Source organism: Tursiops truncatus, chromosome 1 (genome assembly GCF_011762595.2).
Source record: "Tursiops truncatus isolate mTurTru1 chromosome 1, mTurTru1.mat.Y, whole genome shotgun sequence".
In the NCBI taxonomy this organism is placed as follows: Eukaryota; Metazoa; Chordata; class Mammalia; order Artiodactyla; family Delphinidae; genus Tursiops; species Tursiops truncatus.
This window is the reverse complement of record NC_047034.1, coordinates 139,807,245-139,830,963: the sequence shown is the minus strand read 5'-3', so window position 1 is coordinate 139,830,963 and position 23,719 is coordinate 139,807,245. Positions and strand designations below refer to the sequence as shown.

The 23,719-nt window shown below is 36.9% G+C and overlaps 1 protein-coding gene across 8 annotated transcripts in view; it reads left to right on the top strand.

Annotated features, from left to right (window-relative positions):
- SCP2 (sterol carrier protein 2) overlaps positions 1-23,719 on the top strand; it is a 163,789-nt gene that overhangs the window by 81,976 nt on the left and 58,094 nt on the right. For all 8 annotated transcript variants that reach the window (XM_073789698.1, XM_033866520.2, XM_073789693.1 and 5 more), the window contains one exon: positions 713-820. In XM_073789698.1, the coding sequence (XP_073645799.1) occupies positions 713-820 (108 nt within the window). The remainder of the gene's footprint in view (positions 1-712; positions 821-23,719) is intronic.

Below are 23,719 nucleotides of genomic sequence, written 5' to 3'. Positions count from 1 at the left end.
CAGAGTGAGTACGTAACAGCTATTAGCCACCTCTGGTAACACCACCACCACCATTTGGAGATTCCACCTCTCATTACCAGAAATATCACCTGGAAGAATATTTTATACAGTACATGCATTTTTATTTACTTCTTAACCACCTGGAAGAATGACCAGGGAATCGATAGGAATGTTGAAGCTGCCAAGCATGTGATGTAATTTTTTTCTTTTAAGCTTACATTTATGCTCAATGGTATTTTCAGGCATTTTCCTTCATTTCATGAAAGTGCTCTTTTTTTTCTGTCCCTCTCCCCCCTGTTGTTTACTAAGAATATTTATATAGAATGTAATAGTACAGTTGAAATGAATATTTTGTCAAAATTATGAATTTTTAAACCTAATATTATTTTACAGTATTGTATCTATTTCAATGCTTTTCTTCTGGTTCTCTGAATCTCGATTATATTTGTAGCAATTTTGGAAGCAGAGAGCTCTTAGGAGCTAATAGGAGCTTTGTTTCATGCAGGAAGTGTTCTGAAAATACAAGCTTTTATTACTCAATATTTATTACCTCACTTTTAGAAGTGCTTGTATCAATTTGAAGCTAGTTTGAGCCATCAAGAAATGTTTGCTCCAAGAAATTCTTGGCTATCTGTAAGTTTAAAAAAAACAAACATATCATTTGCTCTGATGTTATTTTTAACATTTATGAATATTATTTTTCCTTCTATAGGTCAAGGTGGGAAACTGGTTGATAGAGGAGATAATACTTATGGAGGAAAGTGGGTCATAAATCCTAGTGGTGGATTGATTTCAAAGGGACACCCACTTGGAGCTACAGGTAATAATACACATGGATTTTATAATTTTTAAGTCATTTTTGGCATAAGTGTGAATGATTTGGTCATTGATTTGAATGAATGATTGTATTCTCTGATTTTGGTAGCGAGTGTTTTAAATGATTATTTAGCCACGGAATCTTCGATTTTCGCTAAGTATAGTATAGTTCAATAATCTTGATTAATTGATGAGAATTTGAATTAGTTGAAACTCTAAATTCAACAATAGGCATTTTAAAAAGTTTGATTATTTTAAAGTTTGTGTACAACTTAACAAGATGTTTCTAGATCTGCTAGATAAGAATCATTTGAAATAAGCATGTTATTTATATATAGTTGCATATGTGGTTGGTGTTGCATAGAAATTTTTTTCTCTTGAGAGAACTGGACTAAAAGATATGAAATAAGAATTTTACTATGGCTCTACTGCTGACTGGCCATGTGATGCTTTTGATTAATTATCAGTCAGTTAGTCACTTTGAGTTTCCTTAATTGTAAAATGAAATTGTACAAAGTGGTTTCTGAAATAACTTAGCACTAAAATTCTGAGATATATTTTATGAAGACAGGTGAGTTTTGTATTTTTTCATAGTGTCTTATATATTAAGTAAAATTTTATAAATTATCATAAATTCCAAAATAGAGAAGTTAGAATTTATAGTGTATTTATTACAGCAATTAACTTTGGCTTGTTTCTGTTTATCACTTAAATTAGGTACGTTTATAATCTAGTAGAGAAAATGGGTATACATAGATAGAGCATAAGAGAGAGATAGGTAGACAGGCACATACAGTTGCAGTATAATGTGCCACCTTGCTATTTGTTTTCTGTCCTGTCTGTTCTTTGGTTCTTTTCTGTTTTTCATAATATCTTTTATTAATGGGTATTTTTTAGTATTTTATTTTCTCTCTTCTATTGAATTATTTCTTTTTCTCTCTCTCTCTCTTTTTTTTTTTTAGTGTTTGCTCTAGGATTTACAACATCCATCTTTAATTTACTGTAGTCTACCTTCAAATAATGTCATACAATTTCACTTATAATGTATGGGATTTTTACAACAGATTATTTCCATGTACCCCCTCCTATCCTTTGTGGTATTATTGTCATACACGTACTTCTAAATATATTATTAACCCCACAATATACTATTATTATTGCTTTAAATAATTTAATGTCTTTAAAAGTAATCTTAAAATGAGGTGAACGAGAGTGATGTTACTGAGACTGGCAGAATAACCACATCTGAAAATACTCTGTTATAAAATTACCAAGAACACTTGCAAAAATTGTCAAGCTCAACTTTTTCAGAACTTTGGAAATTAACCAAAGGCTTACAGCGATCTGGGGGAGCATTTATTAAAAACAAGTCAACAGCGTTTTCTCTGTAAGAACAGCAAGCTTTGTGGCATTTTTTACTTGCTCTGGTAACAGTTCTTTCTCCAGCTCCATGGTAGCCTTGAAAACCAACAGCCTGCAATCATGGTGAAAACTAGCATTTTGCCCAGCACTGGAGGAGTCAAAATGGAGTTGGAGCTCTTTCAAAGCTCCATATTCAGAGACTTGTCATTATTTGACCTGTCTGGAAGTTCCCTGGTAAACCAGTCTCAAAAAGCTTGTCTTTATGTAACCTGACAGAGAACTTGTCCAGTGTAAACAGTATTTTCCTTAGAGTCATTTGTCAAGAACAATCAGCAACAACTGTTTAACAACATAGCTGCCTGAGATGCCGATAACAACTGGAGCAAACAACAAATTAACCAAAGGAAAAGAAAAGCTTAAAAGAAGAAGCTGGTGAATGAAATGTCCATAGAAACTGAGGTAGCCCAAATATTTGCTAGACAGACTTTAAATCAGCTATTTAAGTATGTTCAAAGAAGTAAAGGTATAAAAGTATACTTTCTTTTACTTCTTTATATATAGTAAAGAAGTAAAAGAAAGTATAATAATGTTTCACCAAACAGAGAGTATCAATTACTAGATAGAAATTATAGAAAAGAACCAAATAAATTCTGGCATTGAGGAGAAAAGTAACTGAAATGAAGAATTTACTAGAGGGGCCCAATACCAGATTTGAACAGGCAGAAGAAAAAAATTGATGAACTTTAAGATAGGTCGATTGATATTATTCAGTCTGCGAAACAGGAAAAAAAAAAAAAAGAATGAAGAAAAATGAACAGAGCCTCAGAGACTTGTGGGACATTAGCAAAGTGTAGCAACATATACATACTAATAGTCCCAGAAGGAGAGGATAGGAAAAAAAAGGGCAGCAAGAATATTTGAAGAAGTGAGGACTGATAAACTCCTTAAACTTGAAGAGAAAGCATGAATATACATATCCAAGAAACTTAACAAGTAGGAATACCTCAAAAAGACCCACACCTAGACACATAATCAAACCATTGGAAGCAAAAGACAAAGAGAGTATTGAAAGCAACAACAGAGAAGTGATTCATCACGTACAAAGGATCCCCAATAAGACTTAACCTCTGATTTATCTTCTGTAACCATTAAGGCAGTGTGATGAAAGAAGCGGCCAACCAAGAATTCTGTATTCAGTGAAACTACCTTTAAAAAATGAAGAAGTTAAGACATTCCTAGATTTAAAAAATTGAGAGAATTTATCACAGACCTCCCCTATAAGAAATAATTTTAAAGAGAGTCATTCAGACTGAAATGAAAGAGCACTAGACAGTGAAATAGCACATGAAGAAAGAAAGAGCGTTGGTAAATGTAACTACCTTGGTAAATATAAAAGACAATATAAGTGTATTTTTTTGTTTGTCACATTTTCCCCCCTCTTATCTGATCTAAAATACAACTATAAAGGGCAATAATCTGAGTTGCTTTATACAATGCGCAGAGATATAATTTGTATGACAATAACACAAAGGAGGAAGGAGGGAAGAGAGTTATATAGGAGCAGATTTTTTGTGTATGCTATTGAAATTAAGTCAGTATTAATTTGAACAACTAGATTGCTATAAATTAAAATGTGAATTGTAATCCCTAGAGCAACCACTAAGAAAATAACTGAAAAATACATAGTAAGAGAAATGACAAAGAAGTAAAATGGTACATTAGAAAATACCTATTTAACACAAAAGAAGGAAATAATGGAGGAATAGAGGGATTAAAAAAGACTAAAGTTCAAGAGAATGAGAAGGGAGGCCACAGACTAGGAGAGAATATTTGCAAAAGACACATCTGCTAAAGAACTATTATGTAAAATATACAAAGAACTCTTTTTTTGTTTTTTTGGTTTTTTTTTTTTGCGGTACGCGGGTCTCTCACTGTTGTGGCCTCTCCCCTTGCGGAGCACAGGCTCCGGACGTGCAGGCTCAGCGGCCATGGCCCACGGGCCCAGCAGCTCTGCGGCATGTGGGATCTTCCCGGACTGGGGCACGAACCCGTGTCCCCTGCATCGGCAGGCAGACTCTCAACCACTGTGCCACCAGGGAAGCCCCCAAAGAACTCTTAAAAGTAAACAGTAAGAAAATGAGCAATCTGATTTAAAAATGGGCAAAAGATCCAAACAGACACCTGTCTAAAGAAGATATACAGGGGCTTCCCTGCTGGTGCACTGGCTAATAATCTGCCTGCCAGTGCAGGGGACATGGGTTCGAGCCCTGGTCCTGGAATATCCCACATGCCGTGGAGCAACTAAGCCCGTGTGCCACAACTCCTGAGCCTGTGCTCTAGAGCCTGCAAGCCACAACTACTGAGGCCTGCGCACCTAGAGCCTGTGTTCCACAATGAGGGAAGACACTGCAGTGAGGAGCCCGTGCACCTCAAGGAAGAGTAGCCCCCGCTCGCCGCAACTAGAGAAAGCCCATGCGCAGCAACAAAGACCCAACGCAGCCAAAAATAAATAAATAAAATAAAATATATATAAAAAAAGAAGATATACAAATGGCAAATAAGCATATGAAAAGATCCTCAACATCATATGTCATTAAGGAATTGCAAATTAAAACAACAATGAGATACTACTACATACCTATTCAAATCTCCAAAATCCAAAACAGCAACACCACCAAATGCTGGAAGATTCTTACAAAATGGAACATCCTTTTACCATAGGATCCAGCAGTTGTACTCCTTTGGCCTTTACCCAAATGAGTTGAAAACTTATTTACACAAAAACCTACATGTGGATGTTTATAGCAGCTTTATTCATAATTGCCAAATCTCAGATGCAACCAAAATGTCCTTCGTTAGGTGAATGGATAAATAAACAGTGGTACATCCAGAAAATGGAATGTTATTCAGCCCTTCCCCAAAATTCAGTTATCAAGTGATGAAAAGGCATGGAGGAACCTTAAATGCTTATTGCCAAGTGAAAAAGCCACTCTGAAAAGGTTGCATACTCTATGATTCCAACTATATGATATCCTAGAAAAGGGAAAACTATGGAGACAGTAAAAAGATCAGCAGTTGGAGAAGGGAGGGTTGACTAGGTAGAGCACAAAGGATTTTTAGGGCAGTGAAACTGTTCTTTTTGATGCTTTAATAGTGACTATGTGTCATTTTACATTTGTTAGATGTATACAACACCAAGAGCAAACCCTAATGTAAACTATGGACTTTGGGTGATAATTATATGTCAATGTAGGTTCTTCAGTTGTAACAAATGATCCATTCTGGGACAGGATGTTGATAGTGAGGGAAGCTATGCACGTAGTGGGGACAGGGAGAATATGGGAAATCTCTGTACTTTCTACTAAATCCTGTTATGAACCTCAAACTGCCCTAAAAAGGAAAGTGTAAAAAAAGTTAATCTTTGTTAACATACATTTATGTTAGATGATAGATAATGGAAGACAGGAAAACAAAAGCAATTTGGTTAATATATACAGATATATTTATGTCAAAGCAAGGAAGATAGTCCTGTTAAATTGTTAAAGTCCTTTTTCTGCTACTTGTCACTATTAAAGTCCTTATTTCTGCAACTTGTAGGTGGTGATAGCTGGTATTTGTAATTTCCTTCTTTCACTACCCATTCTATACTGCTTTTGCCCTTAGTAAGTACCTCATTTGTAGTTTCTCATCTGGTACAATAAACTAAACCTTCATTCCTGAATAGTCTGTGCTGTTAGCAGTCCTGCTTCTTTGGGTTATTGTAGTAAACTAACTTTTATTACAAGACATGAGAGTATTAAGAGGCACCCCATAGTACTTTTGGGTTCCAAGCTAATCCTTTTTGTCCTCATTATATAGTAGCAACCCAATATTCCCATGATAATCAGGTCAGTCACCCCAGTCAATAAATCCCCTTCTTTGCCTATTAGTTCTGTGTCATGAAGAACCCTAAGTGTCCAGGTAGCAGTCTCTGCTTCCAGTTCAGTGTAATCACTGTTTTGTCTAAGACTTCTAAACCAGCAGAGCCCAAAGTTTCAGGAATGGCAAATAAAATGTTGTTAGTGGATCATTTAGGATAATAGTGAGAGGAACTGCTCCCTTTTCTATCCTTTGATCCTTTTTGTATCCTGGCTATGGAGAAACAGCATCATTGATTCAGAGCATGTTCCACGTTTTTTTTTTTGCGGTACGCGGGCCTCTCACTGTTGTGGCCTCTCCCGTTGCGGAGCGCAGGCTCAGCGGCCATGGCTCACGGGCCCAGCCGCTCCGCGGCATGTGGGATCTTCCCGGACCGGGGCACGAACCTGTGTCCCCTGCATCGGCAGGCGTACTCTCAACCACTGCGCCACCAGGGAAGCCCATGTTCCACATTTTGGAGGATATTTGCCCAGCCCTGCAAAGTGTTGCTGGCACCATTATTGAGTCTTCTAAAGGCTTTTACATTATTCTATCAGACCAACTGCTTCAGGGTGATAGAATACATGGTAAGCCCAGTGCACGCTGTAAGCAGGAGTCTATTCCTGCATTTCATTTATTTAGGCTGTTAAATGAGCTTCTTAATCAGAGAAATATTATGTGGAATACCATGTTGGCACATCCACCCAGCACAAAGATCAAGTATAAAACCCTAAGGAGTATAAAAATTAGAGGTGTAGGTGGAGAAGAGACGTTTAAGAATGTTGTGAAGAAATGGTCCGTTATCCAAGGGAGGAGAATGTTTCAAAAGTTAGAGGTCAGGCCAGAAAAGTTAGATTGATAAAGAGTGAAGAGTGTTCTTTGGATTTGGCTATTATCAAGTCATTGGCAACCTTGAAGCAATTTTAGTGAAATGTTTTGCACGGAAGCACATGGGAATTTGGAAAGAATTAGAAGTGAGAAAGTAGCAACAGCAGTGCAGATAAACTGTTATGAGTAGTGGCTGTGACTGGAAAGGGATACGTAGAGGGTGTACCTCAGTTGCAGGTATATGTTCTATATGAATGAAGTCATGGCTTTGATCTTAACCTCTTCACTCTTTTCGGCCTAGTCATTTTATCTGTAAAATAGGAATAAAATATAGTATCTACCTAATAGGGTTGTGCTGTGGATCAAATGAGTAAATATGTGAGTCCCCAAAACAGAGTAGAAAAACAATAATTGCTAGTGTTCTCTTCCCACCATTCCTACAAAAGAAAGCCAAAATGGATCCAGTTAACTGTTGCTAGTAATAAAGCACTTGTTTGTATCTCAGTATGTAAAATAATTTATAACCATTTCAGGAAAAGAAGATTGTTAATTTGTAAAGAAAATAATTTTCCTTCTAGTATGACAGCCTCAAGGCACCAATTTCACTATGTAAATATTGTGCCCAATACTACACAGACATTATTTTAATACTATGCTCTGCCTTTGGTAAATAGACTAACCCTTTTCCTTTATCCCTCAAAAGAATGAGGTCATACTTCAGTGTTGATTTTGTTGCTAATGGTATGTAGTCAGGGTGATAATAAATGTTTCTATGGTATGGTCATTGAAGCCTTAAAGAGTTACGGTTTGCATTTGAGACAGTGATTTAAATTCTCCTTTCAGACAGCTTCCTCACTCTCATATAGGAAACTTCTGTTTTCATCAGGAGATGAATGTGACATTTCAGTTAGTTGTTGTTATTGACACATAACTTTTTTCTCCCCTGAAAGAACATGTTTTTATTATAATTGACTTGTTGGCCATTCCGAGATATTTTTATTCTGTCATCCACGAAAACACTCAGAAATAACGATTTGTTGTAACGATATGATTTTTCATATCCATATTCTTTCTCAAAATTGAGGTATAATTTTCATAAAATAAAATGCACAGTTCTAGCAAAAACACAATTGTTTATAGCAGCATTATTCATAGTAGCCAAAAGGTGGAAACAACCCAGATGTCTGTCATCAACTGATGAATGGATAAACAATACGTGGTATATTCATACAATGGTATATTCTTTGGCCATAAAAGAAATGAAGTAATGATACATGCTACAACATAGATGGACCTTGAAAACATTTTGCTATGTGAAAGAAGGCAGTCACAAAAGACCTCATATTACACGATTCATTTATATGAAATGTCCAAAATAGGCAAATCTGTAGAAACAGAAAGCAGATTAGTAGTGGCCTAGGATTGGGAGAGAGAGCTAAAGAGTATGGAATTTCTTTTTGAGGTAATGAATATGCTCTGAAATTGATTGTGGTGATGGTTGTACATATCTCTGAATATACTAAAAACCATTGAATTGTAATCTTTAAATGGATGATTGGTTTAGACAATTGGGTACATCCATGTAACTACCAGCCGAAACAAGACATTAGAACATTTCCATCACCCCAGAAAGTTCCATTGTATCTATTTCCAGTAAATCTCCAACTTCCCTCAATCACCCCACTCTAACTCTCCAACCCTGCCCCCCAACCAAGCTAAGACTTATTGACTTCTATCGTGGTAGATTAGTTTTGCTGATCTTCGAACTTCATATAAATGGTACAGTATAGTGTGTATATGTGCTCTTTTCTGTCTGGATTCTTTAACTCAGTAGAATGTAAGATTTATCAAAAATTTTCTTGTATCAGGAGTTCATTCTTTTTTATTGCTAAATAGTATTCTATTGTTAAAATATATCAGTTTGTTTACCCATCTTTCTGTTGATGGACATTTGGGTTCTTTTCTGTTTAGGGGTATTATGAATAAGGATGCTATAAATATTTTTGTACAAGACTATTTGTGGACATACCTTTTGTGTTTTTCTTGGGTTAGTAACTCAGAGTGAAGTTGCTGAGTCATAGGGCAGCATATGTTTACCTTTATAAGACACTGCCAGATAACAAACTGCTCCAAAGGTTGTCATATGCTTTTTTTTTTTAAATTTATTTATTCATTTATTTTATTTTTGGCTGTGTTGGGTCTTCGTTTCTGTGCGAGGGCTTTCTCTAGTTGTGGCAAGCGGGGGCCACTCTTCATCGCGGTGCGCAGGCCTCTCACTGTCGCAGCCTCTCTTGCTGCGGAGCACAGGCTCCAGACGCACAGAGCTCAGTATTTATGGCTCACGGGCCCAGTTGCTCCGTGGCACGTGGGATCTTCCCAGACCAGGGCTCGAACCCGTGTCCCCTGCATTGGCAGGCAGACTCTCAACCACTGCGCCACCAGGGAAGCCCTGCTTTTTAATATTATAGCTGGATGACAAATTTTAACATTTTTTAAATTAGTTTTTAATGGAGTGTAGTTGATTTACAGTGTTGTGTTAGTTTCTGCTGTACAGCAAAGTGAATCAGTTATACATATACATATATCCACTCAATTTTAGATTCTTTTCCCACATAGGTCATCACAGAGAATTGAGTAGAGTTCCCTGTGCTGGACAAATTTTAACATCTAACAAGTATTTCTCTTTCTCCTTAGGTTTAGTTCTATTCCTCAGAGTCAACTGCTTTTAAAATTTCTTTTCTATTTTTCCAAAAATTGTTATGCTTATACAAATATATATGTATATATGTATTTATAGTCTTTCTGAATGTATGTTTGTATATGTGTATATTTATCATATTGTAGACTGCTTTTTTGCTTACATCTTAAAATTTTTTCTGTATTATCACTTATAGCTAGTCTTTATTCTTTTTAATGCCTGCATAGTATTCTGATTACAAGAAGTTTACCTAGTGATTCACTTATGGATAGACATATAGGTTATGTCAAGTTTGTTATTACAAACAATGTTGCACTAACCATCTTGTGTCTTTGCATACTTTTTCAAGTATACCCATAGGATAAATTCCAAACAGTGGACTTCCTATGTCAAAGGATAGTACGTATTTTAAAATGGATGGATATTGCTCCATTTTCTTCAAAAAGATTATACCAATGCACATTCCCAACAACAGCGTATGAGAGTGCTTTTTTTTCCTACAACCTTGTCAACGTTGGATTTTTAAAAATCAAATGTAGACAATTTTGCCAATCTTGACAGGTCATCCAGTTCTTTCCCATGGGCACTAAAAAAACTAAACTAAAACACCCAGGAAGGTAGAATTTGCCCAATTTTTAAATACTTCAAAGAGAGACTCGTACCTTCTGCAGTAGTCTTTGAAAACTCTTTTCAGTATTTGAGTCTACACTGTTGGTAACATTTTCCTCTTATCAGTCTTTGAGGGATAGTGTTTAATGGTGGTGTAACATTTTGGGAGGAAAATTTATAAATCTTGATGACTTTATTGGTAGTCTGCATAAAATGAGGAATTACTGAAGAGTAAATGTTTACTTGCTACACACTGAGGATTTGGATATATTTCAAGTAAATCTGACACGTGGCCATTAGCTGGAGCCGAAGAAAGAATTCAGACTCCTAGAAAATATATCAGAATGACAGCTCAGAGTTGTTTAAATATTTTTGCCCTAGTTACTTGGATAACAAACTGCAATAGGATTCTAAGAAAATCAGAAAACAGTCAAGTAAGTGTTTCCAAAACATGTTAAGGTGGGGTGGGGAAGGTTTAAGGTTCTCTTCTACCAATGGTATTCTTTTAATTGTATGATATTGCTACTTTGGTGGGAACTCAGCATTGGAGAATTAGCTTTAAAATTAACTTTCCATAATACTGGTTTCTGATTTTAACTTGTTAAGGTCTGGGTTAAAAAAAGCTTCTAACTTCCATAATGGTACTTATAATAGAAGAGAAAGAGGTTTATGCATTTGAATTGAATGGTCTTTTGTTCATTGTCAGTTTAAAAATATGAATTCCTTTTGGATTTTCCAATTAGAAAAATCACAATAAACCTTAGGGTTTTTTTTTTTTTTTTGGTTTACTTTGCAATTGTCATACGACAAAAAGCAAATTAGTGTCCAAATAATAGTATCATATTTTATTCCAGTTTTTAAAATTTTTTCACATATATTGTTCAACACATTGAACGTTTGTTTAAAATGAATAAGTAAAATTTGACTTTAGCTCATTTTTAGCCATCTCTGATTTATGAAAATGCATATTAGTGTCTGGGGTCTACTGAAAGGGCATGAAAGTGCTTTTGAGATAAAACTCTTAATAAGGGATTGTTGCTTTGAAGCTGAAAGTTGGTTATTTAGTTTGGTCTTTTATATCAATTCAGCCTGGCATTTAGTGCCTTTCCAGTGAGGCTTCAACCTCGTTTTCTGTCCTGATCTTCCATTTTTCAGTCTATGAAAGTTCAATAAATTCTTATTGTATGTCTACATTATCATTAGGTGCTATAGGTAACTGGTATTCAAATATGGTGTCTACTGATGGACTGATTCAGAATCCCCTGTGGCTTTAAAAAATATGTATTCCTGCCCTACCATTAGAAATTCTGATTCCTAAGCCTGGTTGATCTAAACAGCTTATGTGTTTATAAAGTTCCCCCAAGAGCTTTTCATGCCCAACCAGGTTTAGGAACTAGGGCTAGGGTACACAAGGTAACCACTGCCCTAAGGAAGCATACAAGAGGCAGATAATGTAACACAAATGATTAGAATCCAAGGCAGAATATAGGTGCCTTAGGCAAAGCACAAACCAGAACTATGAAGAAAGGAAAAAGGGAAAGGAGAATGGGGGGGGTGATGATTTACTAAATACCCACCACATGTCAGATTCTATGCTAGCGTTTATATCTAGTTGGGTTTTGGGGGAGGAGATGTAGAAAGAGGAAGCATATTTAAACTAAACTGAACTGTTTGCTTTTTTCAGATGTGTTTAATTCCTTCTCACCTCTACAAACTCTGGCTTTGCTGTTTTCTCAATAATAGCAACAGTCAATACATGTATACAGTGCTAATTTCTAGGCATTCTTCTAAGTATTCTTCATGTACAAATGCATTTAATTCTCACATCTATTTTTTTTATATTTTATAAAAGAGGAGCGTAGAGGCACAGAGTAACTTGCCCAAAGTCACCAAGGTAGAACGTAGAAAAACTAGGATTCAAACCCAGGCAGCGTATTTTTAAGGTCCAGGCTCTTAACCACTACACGCTACTTCAGTGCCCTTTTCCTCAGTGGAAATGCCCATCTTCAAGGTCGATCTCAAGTGTTATCTATCTTATGAAACTTTTCCTGATTTCTTGATCTTTTCCATAAATTAATCTTTCCCTTTTCTGAACTCTTGCTATACTTTCTCAGTACTTCTCTTTTGACATTTATGCGTGTAGTGCATATTATAATTATTTATGTCCTTTTAAAAAATCTCCTCTGTTTGACTAAGAGCTGTGAGGACAGGATCCATATTTCATTTGTCTCTGTACCCTGAACAGTGCCCAATACAAGTCGTTGCACATCTAAAGAGGGTTGAATAAATTATTTCTCCTTTAATATCTGAAGGGTGGTATGGGGCAGAGGGGATAAACTTGTTTAGTGTGAGAAGACTTAGGATCATTGGGAAGAATTCATGGGAAGGTAGATTTTGGGCTGTGGCAGGAAAGAAACTTTGTTAATTGTGGTAAAATGCACATAACATAAAATTTACCATCTTAACCATTTTAAGTGTACAGGTCAGTGGTATTAAGTACATCTACCTTGTTGTGTCACTGTAACCACCATCCATCCATAGAACTCTTTTCAGGTTGCAAAACTGAAGCTCTGTATCCATTAAACAATAACTTCCCATTCTCTTCTCCCCTCACCCCTGGCAACCACCATCCTGCCAATTGTCTACATGATTTTGCCTACTCTAAGTACCTCACATAAGTAGAATTGTGCAATATTTGTTCAGGAAAGAACTTTTTAACATGGCATTTCAAAAATGGAATAGATTGCCTCCTGAGAGCATATATTGCCTGTCACAGAGGCTGTGCATGAGAAATACAAGTTAACAACTTGATGGGAATGTTGTAAGGGGAATTGCCCATCTGTTAGGGCCTTAGATTTGACACACTCTTAGATCCTTCCTAATTCTAAGATGCTCTAATATCCCAAAGGGATGGAATTATGTCTCCTCCTGAGTTCACATAGTTCTTAATATTTTTAATGGTACATATATTATTCTATTGTGTGACTTTTTTGTTTTTTTTTAACATGTTTCAGTACCTTTAAAGGTATTATAAACTTGGGTTTTAAGGAGTTGGGTGAAAATGAAATGAGAGTAAATGGAATTTTAGCCAGCTGACCTAACATACTCAAACCATGGCCTGGCTCTTCTTGTACTCTATAAGGGGTCACTAAAAGAAGTACATTCTAGGATGATGACTGACAAAACCTAAATCCAATGCTGACTCTAAAAAGTCAGTAATTCAGTAAAGCCTAAATAGCATTTTACCAAAATTCATCTCTCATCATATCCTAGAGGTCACTGACCTGTCCTCATTCCCGTTGCCCAGAATTTTGCACATTTATCACTGTGTTGTGAGGGGAGGTAAGTTTTATCATTAGACTCTAATGAACACTCTTCAGTGCCAGGAGAAATGGAGCCTGAGAGAGAATGTTTACTTTTGATACCTATTGCCAGGTAGAGATAGCTAGGAGCAGGCCCTGGCTTTTATTGCTCCTGACAAGAAAAAGGAAGACAGAGAAGGAATATCCTGCCTATATATCCCATATTTTATTTTCTTATTTTAACAGCTCTTTTGGCGTAAAATCAACATATAATCAGCTGCACATATTTATTTATTATCTTTTTAATAGATCTTTATTGGAGTACAATTGCTTAACAATACTGTGTCAGTTTCTGCTGCACAACAAAGCGAATCAGCCATATGCATATGCATGTCCCCATATCCCCTTCCTCTTGAACCTCCCTCCCATCCTCCCTCTCCCACCCCTCTAGGTCATTGCAAAGCACCGAGCCGATCTCCCTGTACTATGTGCTGCTTCCCACCAGCTATCTATTTTACATTCGGTAGTGTATATATGTCCATGCTACTCTCACTTTGCCCCAGCTTCCCCCTCCCACCCCAAGTCCTCAAGTCCATTCACTATGTCTACCTCTTTATTCCTGCCCTGTAACTACATTCATCAGTACCATTTTTTTTTTTTTAGATTACATATATATATGTGTTAGCATTTGGTATTTGTTTATCTCTTTCTGACTTACTTCACTCTGTATGACAGATTCTAAGTCCATCCATCTCACTGCAAATAACTCAATTTCATTTCTTTTTATGGCTGAGTAACATTCCATTGTATAGATGTGTCATATCTTTATCCATTCATCTGTCGCTGGACATTTAGGCTGGTTCCATGTCCTGGCTATTGTAAATAGTTCTGCAGTGAACATTGTGGTACATGTCTCTTTTAGAATTGTGGTTTTCTCAGGGTATATGCCCAGTAGTGGGATTGCTGGGTCATATGGTAGTTCTATTTTTAGTTTTTTAAGGAACTTCCATACTGTTTTCCATAGTGGTTGTATCAATTTACATTCCCACCTACAGTGCAAGAGGGTTCCCTTTTCACCACACCCTTTCCAGCATTTATTATTTCTAGATTTTTTGATAATGGCCATTCTGACCAGCATGAGGTGATGATACCTCATTGTAGTTTTGATTTACATTTCTCTAATAATTAGTGATGCTAAGCATCTTTTCATGTGCCTCTTGGCCATCTGTATGTCTTCCTTGGTGAAATGTCTATTTAGGTCTTCTGCCCACTTTTTAACTGGATATTTGTTTTTTTGATATTGAGCTACATGAGCTGTTCATATATTTTGGAGATTTGTCAGTTGCTTCATTTGCAAATATTTTCTCCCATTCCGAGGGTTGTCTTTTTGTCTTGTTTGTAGTTTCCTTTGCTGTGCAAAAGCTTTTAAGTTTAATTAAGTCCCATTTTTTTATTTTTGTTTTTATTCCCTGTACTCTAGGAGGTGGGTCAAAAAAGATCTTGCTGTGGTTTATGTCAAAGAGTGTTTTTCCTATGTTTTCCTCTAAGAGTTTTATAGTGTCTGGTCTTACATTTAAGTCTTTAATCCATTTTGAGTTTATTTTTGTGTATGGTGTTAGGTAGTGTTCTAATTTCATTCTTTTACATGTAGCTGTCCAGTTTTCCCAGCACCACTTATCGAAGAGGCTGTCTTTTCTCTATTGTATGTACTTGCCTCCTTTGTCGTAAATTAGGTGCCCATATGTGCATGGGTGTATCTCTGGGCATTCCATCCTGTACCATTGATCTGTATTTCTGTTTTTGTGCTAGTACCATACTGTCTTGATTACTGTAGCTTTGTGGTATAGTTTGAAGTCAGGGAGCCTGATTCCTCCAACTCCGTTTTTCTTTCTCAAGATTGCTTTAGCTCTTTGGGGTCTTTTGTGTCTCCATACGAATTGTAAAATTTTTTGATCTAATTCTGTGAAGAATGCCATTGGTAGTTTGATAGGGATTGCATTGAATCTGTAGATTGCTTTAGGTAAGTATAGTGATTTTCACAATATTCATTCTTCTAATCCAAGAACATGGTATATTTCTCCATCTGTTTATGTCATCTTTGAGTTCTTTCATCAGTGTTTTATAGTTTTCTGAGTACAAGTCTTTCACCTCCTTAGACAGGTTTATTCCTAGGTATTTTATTCTTTTTGCTGTAATGGTAAATGGGAGGATTTCCTTAATTTCTCTTTCTGATTTTTCATTGTTGGTGTATAGGAATGCCAAAGATTTCTGTGCATTAATTTTGTATCCTGCAACCTTACCAAATTCATTGATTACCTCTAGTAGTTTTCTGGTGGCATCTTTAGGATTCTCTGTGTATATATAGTATCATGTCATCAGCAGACAGTGACTTCTTCTTTTCCAATTTGTATTCCTTTTATTTCTTTTTCTTCTCTGATTGCTGTGGCTAGGATTTCCAAAACTATGTTGAACAAGAGTGGCAAGAGTGGACATCCTTGTCTTATTCCTGATCTTAGTGGAAAAGATCTCAGTTTTTCACTATTGAGTGTGATGCTTGCTGTGGGTTTGTCATATATGACCTTTATTATGTTGAGGTAGTTTCCCTCTATGCCCAGTTTCTGGAGAGTTTTTATCATAAATCGGTGTTGAATTTTTTCAAAAGCTTTTTCTTCATCTATTTAGATGAGCATATGGTTTTTATTCCTTAATTTGTTAATGTGGTGTATCACATTGATTGAGTTGTGTATATTGAAGAATCCTTGCATCCCTGGAGTAAATCCCACTTGATCATGATGTATGATCCTTTGGAATGCTGTTGGATTCTGTTTGCTAGTATTTTGTTCAGGATTTTTGCATCTATGTTCATCAGTGATATTGGCCTGTAGTTTTGTTTCTTTGTGACATCTTTGTCTGATTTTGGTATCAGGGTGATGGTGCCTTCGTAGAACGAATTTGGGAGTGTTTCTCCCTCTGCAATTCTTTGGAAGAGTTTGAGAAGGATCGGTGTTAGCTCTTCTCTAAATGTTTGATAGAATTCACCTGTGAAGCCATCTGGCCCTGGACTTTTGTTTGTTGGAAGATTTTTTTTTTTTTTTGTGGTACGTGGGCCTCTCACCGCTGTGGCCTCTCCTGTTGCGGAGCACCGGCTCCAGACGCGCAGGTCAGCGGCCATGGCTCACGGGCCCAGCTGCTCTGCGGCATGTGGGATCCTCCCTAACCGGGGCACTAACCCGTGTCCCCTGCATCGGCAGGCAGACTCTCAACCACTGCGCCACCAGGGAAGCCCTGTTGGAAGATTTTTAATTATGGTTTCAATTTCATTACTTGTGATTGGTCTGTTTATATTTTCTAATTCTTCCTGGTTCAGTCTTGGGAAATTGTAGCTTTCCAAGAATTTGTCCATTTCTTCATAGTTGTCCATTTTATTGGCATATAGTTATTTGTAGTAGTCTCTTACAATCCCTTGTATTTCTGCGGTGTCAGTTGTGATTTCTCCTTCTTCATTTCTAATTTTATTGATTTGCGTCCTCTCCTTTTTTTTCTTGATGAGTCTGGCTAAGGTTTATCAATTTTGTTTATCTTCTCAAAGATAAACAAAAAAAGCACCAGCTTTTAGTTTTATTGATCTTTGCTAATGCTTTCTTCGTTTCTATTTCATTTATTTCTGCTCTCATCTTTATGATTTCTTTCCTTCTCTTGACTTTGGGTTTTCTTTGTTCTTCTTTCTCTAGTTGTTTTAAGTGTAGGGTTAGATTGTTTATATGAGATTTTTCTTGTTTCCTGAGGTGAGATTGAATTGCTATAAACTTCCCTCTTAGAACTGCTTTTGCTGCGTCCCATAGGTTTTGGGTCGTTGTGTTTTTGTGTTCATTTGTTTCTATGTATTTTTTATTTCTTCTTTGATTTCTTCAGTGATCTCTTGGTTATTTAGTAGTGCACTGTTTAGCCTCCATGTATTTGTGTTTTTTACAGTTTTTTTTCCTGTAATTGATTTACAATTTCATAGTGTTGTGGTCAGAAAAGTTGCTTGATACAATTTCAGTTTTCTTAAATTTCCTGAGGATTGATTTGTGACCCAAGATGTGATTTATCCTGGAGAATGTTCCAGGTGCACTTTAGAAGAAAGTGTATTCTGCCACTTTTGGGTGGAATGTTCTATAAATATCAATTAAATCTGTCTGGTGTATTGTGTCATTTAAAGCTTGTGTTTCCTTATTTATTTTCTGTTTGGATGATCTGTCCATTGGTGCAAGTGGGGTGTTAAAGTCCCCTACTATGGTTGTGTTACTGTCGATTTCCCCTTTTATGGCTGTTAGCATTTGCCTTATGTATTGAGGCACTCCTATCTTGGGTGCATAAACATTTATAATAGTTATATCTTTTTAGATTGATCCTTTGATCATTATGTGGTGTCCGTTCTTATCTCTTGTAACATTCTTTATTTTAAAGTCTATTTTATCTGATAGGAGTATTGCTACTCCCGCTTTCTTTTGATTTCCATTTGCATAGAATATCTTTTTCCATCCCTTCACTTTCAGTCTGTATGTGTTCCTAGGTCTGAAGTGGATCTCTTGTAGACAGCATATATATGGGTCTTGTTTTTGTATGCATTCAGCCAGTCTGTGTCTTTTGGTTGGGGCATTTAATCCATTTACATTCAAGGTTATTATCTATATGTATGTTCCTATTACCATTTTCTTAATTGTTTTGGGTTTGTTTTTGTGGATCTTTTTCTTCTCTTGTATTTCCCACCTAGAGAAGTTCCTTTAGCATTTGTTGTAAAGCTGGTTTGGTGGTGCTGTATTCTCTTAGCTTTTGCTTGTCTGAAAAGCTTTTGACTTCTCCATCAAATCTGAATGAGATCCTTGCTGGGTAGAGTAATCTTGGTTGTAGGTTTTTCTATTTCATCACTTTAAGTATATCCTGCCACTCCCTTCTGGCCTGCAGAGTTTCTGCTGAAAAATCAGCTGATAACCTTATGGGGATTCCTTTGTATATTATTTTTTTGTTTTTCCCTTGCTGCTTTTAATATTTTTCCTTTGAATTTAATTTTTGTTAGTTTGATTAATAGGTGTCTTGGTGTATTTTTCCTAGGGTTTATCCTGTATGGGACTCTCTGTGCTTCCTGGACTTGGGTGACTATTTCCTCTCCCATGTTAGGGAAGTTTTCGACTGTAATCTCTTCAAATATTTTCTCAGACCCTTTCTTATTCTCTTCTTCTTCTGGGACCCCTATAATTCGAATGTTGGTGCATTTAATGTTGTCCCAGAGGTCTCTGAGACTGTCCTCAATTCTTTTCATCTTTTATCTTTATTCTGCTCCTCGGCAGTTACTTCCACCATTTTGTCTTCTAGCTCACTTACCCATTCTTCTGCCTCAGTTATTCTGTTATTGATTCCTTCTAGTGTATTTTTCATTTCAGTTATTGTGTTGTTCATCTCTGTTTGTTTGTTCTTTAGTTCTTCTAGATCTTTGTTAAACATCTCTTGTATTTTCTCAATCTGTGCCTCCATTCTGTTTCTGAGATTCTGGATCATCTTTACTATCATTACTCTGAATTCTTTTTCAGGTAGGTGCCTATTTCCTCATTTATTTGGTCTTGTAGGTTTTTACCTTGCTCAGTCATCTGTGACATATTTTTTTGCCATCTCATTTTTTAAATTTATTTAAATGAGTGGGATTGTGTTCCTGTCTTACTGGTTGTTTTGCCTGAGGCGTCCAACACTGGAGTTTGTAGGCTGTTGAGTAGAGCTGGGTCTTGGTACTGAGATGAGGAACTCCATGAGATCTCACTCTGATGAATATTCCCTGGGGTCTGAGGTTCTCTGTTAGTCCAGTGGTTCGGACTCAGAGCTCCCACTGGAGGAGCTTCGGTCCGACCCCTGGTTCATGAACCAAGATCCCGCAAGCCATGTGGGGTGGCAAAAAAGAAAAGAACAATAACAAAGTAAAAAGTAAAATTAGATTAGGAAACTAACAGGTATGTTAGAAAGAATATAAAAATAAAAAATATAGATGAATCAACAACCGGAAGGTATATCAGTACCGCAATAGTAAAAAAGAGGAGGAGGGAAAAGAAAAGAATAAAAAGGGGGGAAAGGCTTTGGCTGTGGAGGGCGGGGCCTAAGCAAGGGTGAGGTTTGGGTAGTGGGCAGGGCCTATGCTTAGGACCCACAGGGCTGGAAAGGCCCTGGGGAATGTGGGGCATGGGGCTTAGGCTCAAGGCACAGAAGGGGTCCAGGCGTGCCTCCCACCCCTGGTCTCAGAGAGCAGGGTACCTCAGCTGGGAGCCCCACAGGCTTCCTGGGTTCGAGTGGGCGGGTCAAACGCCCTCCTCTCCTCTCCTGCTCCTTGGGTCTGGGAGGGCCCCTTCCACCTGCCTCTCCTGATCTCCCTGGCCTCCTTCCTATGCTCCCAAGGGCCCACACGGCCTGGAGGGGGCTTTGGAGGGCAGGGGACCAGCCTGGGAGCTCAACAGGCTCCCTGGGCCCCAGTGGGCGGGGCAATCACCCTCCGCTCCTCTCCCCTTTCTCCTGGATGGCTCCTCCCACCTGCCTCTCCTGATCTTCCCAGCCTCAGGGGCACTGATCCTGTCTGGCCTCCAGTTCTCCTCCCCACTCAGTCCCCCTACATCCTACCAGTTCACTTTGGGGTTCCTCCCATCTCCTTGGGCGTCAGAGTCCCCCACCAGCAGCCAACAGTTGCCGTAGTCGTGGGGAGACACTAACTCCGCATCTTCCCACACTGCCATCTTCAACTGCACATATTTAAAATGTACAATTTAATAAGTTTGACATATATATCCACCTGTTAAACCATCACCATAGTCAAGATAGTGAACATGTCCATCAACCCGAAAAGTTTTGTCATATATACATCTTTGTAATCCCTCCTTCCCACTATTTCCTACCCCACATCCCAAAGGAGTGTTTTGTGTCACTGTAGATTAATTTGCATTTTCTAGAGTTTTGTATAAATGGAATTCTACAGTATGTTATCTTTCTTTTTGTCTGCCTGAGAGTTGTCCATATATTTGCATGTATCAATAGTTCATTCCTTTTTATTGCTGAGTAGTATTCCACTGTATGGATATATCATGTTTATTGTTGATGGATATTTGGGTTGTTTCTAGTTTTTGGCTATTACAAATAAAGCTACTGTGAACATTCATGGGTAAATATTTATATAAACACGGATTATATTTTCTCTTGTGTAAATACTTAGGAGTGGAATGACTGGATCACATGCCAGGTGTAGGCTTAACTTTTTTTTTTTTTTGCGGTATGTGGGCCTCTCACTGTTGTGGCCTCTCCCGTTGTGGAGCACAGGCTCTGGACGCGCAGGTTCAGCGGCCATGGCTCACGGGCCTGGCCGCTCTGCGGCATGTGGGATCTTCCTGGACCAGGGCATGAACCCATGTCCCCTGCATCAGCAGGCAGACTCTCAACCACTGTGCCAGCAGGGAAGCCCAAGTAGGTTTAACTTTTAAGAAACTGTCAAACTGGGGACTTCCCTGGTGGTCCAGTGGGTAAGACTCCACGCTACCAATGCAGGGGGCCCAGGTTCAATCCCTGGTCAGAGAACTAGATCCTGCATGCATGCCCCAACTAAGAAGTCCACATGCTGCAACTAAAGGATCCCACATGCTGCAACTAAGGCCTGGCGCAGCCAAAATAAATAAATTAATTTAAAAAAACAACAAAAAAAGAAACTGTCAAACTGATTTCCAAAGTGGTCATACTATTTTGCCTTCCCACCAGCTGTGTATGAGAGTTCTAGTTCTTCCACATCCTCGTCAGCACTTGGTATGGTCAGCTTTTTAAATTTTAGCCATTCTAATCAGTATGTAGTGGCATCTTCTTGTGGTTTTAATTTGCATTTTCCTACTGGCTAATGATGTTAAACAGTTTTTTATGTGCTTATTTGTCATCTTTATATCTTCTTCAATGAGTTTTGAGAGTTCTTTATGTATCCTGTATACAAATTCTTTACTAAATATATGCTTTGCAAAGATTTTCTCCCAGTCTGTGACTTTCCTTTTCATTCTCTTGCTAGTGTCTTTTAAAGAGCAGAAGTTTTTAATTATGGTTAAGTCCTGTCTAAGACATCTTTGTCTAACCCTGAGTCACAAAGATCTTTTCCTATGTTTTCTCCTAGATGTTTTATACTTTAAGCCTTACATTTAGATCTGTGACCCATTTTGAATTAATTTTTATGTATGGCACAAAGTGTGGATCTGAGTCCATTTTTTACATATGGATTTCCTGTTGTTGGAGTGCCATTTATTTATCTATACTTTGTCCACTGCATTACCTTTGTCAAAAATCAGTTGTTCATAAATATGTGGGCATTATTTGTGGTCTGTCTTTTCTGTCCAGTTAATCTATGTGTCTGTCTTTACATGAGTACCATACTGTTTTGATTACTGTACCTTTGTAATTGTTCTTGATATTAGGTAGCCTTAGCCTCCCAACTTAATTCTTCTTTTTTAGAGTTGTTTGGCTATTCTAGCTCCTTTGTATTTTTATAGAAATTTTAGAATAAGCTTGTTGATTTCTACAAAAAATTTTCCTGGGATTTTTTTTAGGATTATGTTGAATGTATAGATTTATCTGGGGGAGAATTGAGATTCAAACAATAGTGAATCTTCTGACTTATAAACAAAATATATGTCTCCATTTATTTATTTTAAAAAGTCTTTAACTTTTTTCAGAAATATAGTTTTCACTGTACAGGTCTTGCACATATTTGTCAGATTATGGGGTAAATACTTAGGGGTAAATATTTGTCAGATTTACCCCTAAGTATTTCATATTTTTGATGCTATTGTGAATGGTATTTTTTCAGTTTCAAGCTTTCATTACTAGTATGTAGAAATACAATCAATTTTTGTTTATTCATCTTATAGCCTTGCTAAAACTCACTTATTAATCCTAGTAGTTGTTTAAAAACTGCATCAGGTTTTCTATATAGACAATCATATTATCTGTGAATAAAGACAGTTTTATCTTTTCCCCTTTATCTTCATGAAATGGCCTTCTTTGCTCTGGCAAGTCTTTGCTCTGAAATCTGCTTTGGCTGATTTAATATGGCCACTCCAGCTTTCAGATTTCAACTAGTGCTAACATGGTATATCTTTTTCTATCTTTTTAGTTTTAACCTATTTGTGATTTTATGTTTAAAGTGCATTGGCAGCATTTAGTTGGGTCTTGTTTTTTTTCTCCACACTGACAATCTCTGTCTTTGATTGGGGTGTTTAGACTATTTATATTTGATATGATTATTAGTATGGCTATTTGTGTTCTCTTTGTCCCAGCTGTCCTTTATTCCCATTTCTCTCTTTTCATCATCCTACTTTTGGATTATTTTTTATTTCTCCATTTTACCTTTATTATCATAGCCTATTTTCCAAGTGTTATTATACGAGCTCACTAATAGTAAAAGAACCTTACAACAGTATACTTCCATTTTTCCTGTCCAGGCCTTATAATACTGTAGTTGTAAATTTTTCTTTTACATATGTTTTAAACCCCACAAGAAATTATTTTTGTTTAAATAATCAGTTATCTCCTAAAGAGATTAAACAATAAGAAACCTTATCTATTTAAGATTAATGTAGTTACCACTTCATTCCTTTGTGTAAATTCATATTTCCATCTGCTATCATTTTCTTACTGCCTAAAGGATTTCCTTTAACATTTATAGTGTGGGTGTTACAGTATGGTGATGAATTCTTTCAGCTTATTTTGTCTGAAAATATCCTTGTTACTTTTGTTCTTGAAATATATTGTACTTTTGATAGCATTCTAGGTTGATAATTTTATAACTTTTGGAGGGAAAAACTGATCTTAATAACTGTGCATTTTTCAGTGTATGCTGAGTCCATTAACGCTTTTTGCCCTTTAAAGCTCAAAAATCTTTGCTTTCTCAAAAAGCCAGCCTCCAACAATAGAAAAACATGCTTTTTTATGCTGTTTATGCTAAGGTCTTTAGATGTCTAATTTGAAACTAAAGCTAAATTATGACTTTTTGTACTTGACTGTCTTAATGGTATAGGAAGAGCTATGGGTTCAGGGAAGCAGGAGGAAGAAAAGACCTCGGGTAATATCTCAAGATATTATTCCCTGTAGTTTTTCCATTCTGTGGATTTCCATAGCACTTAGTACTTATCTTTATTAGCACTTCATATTACACTGTGAATTCTTT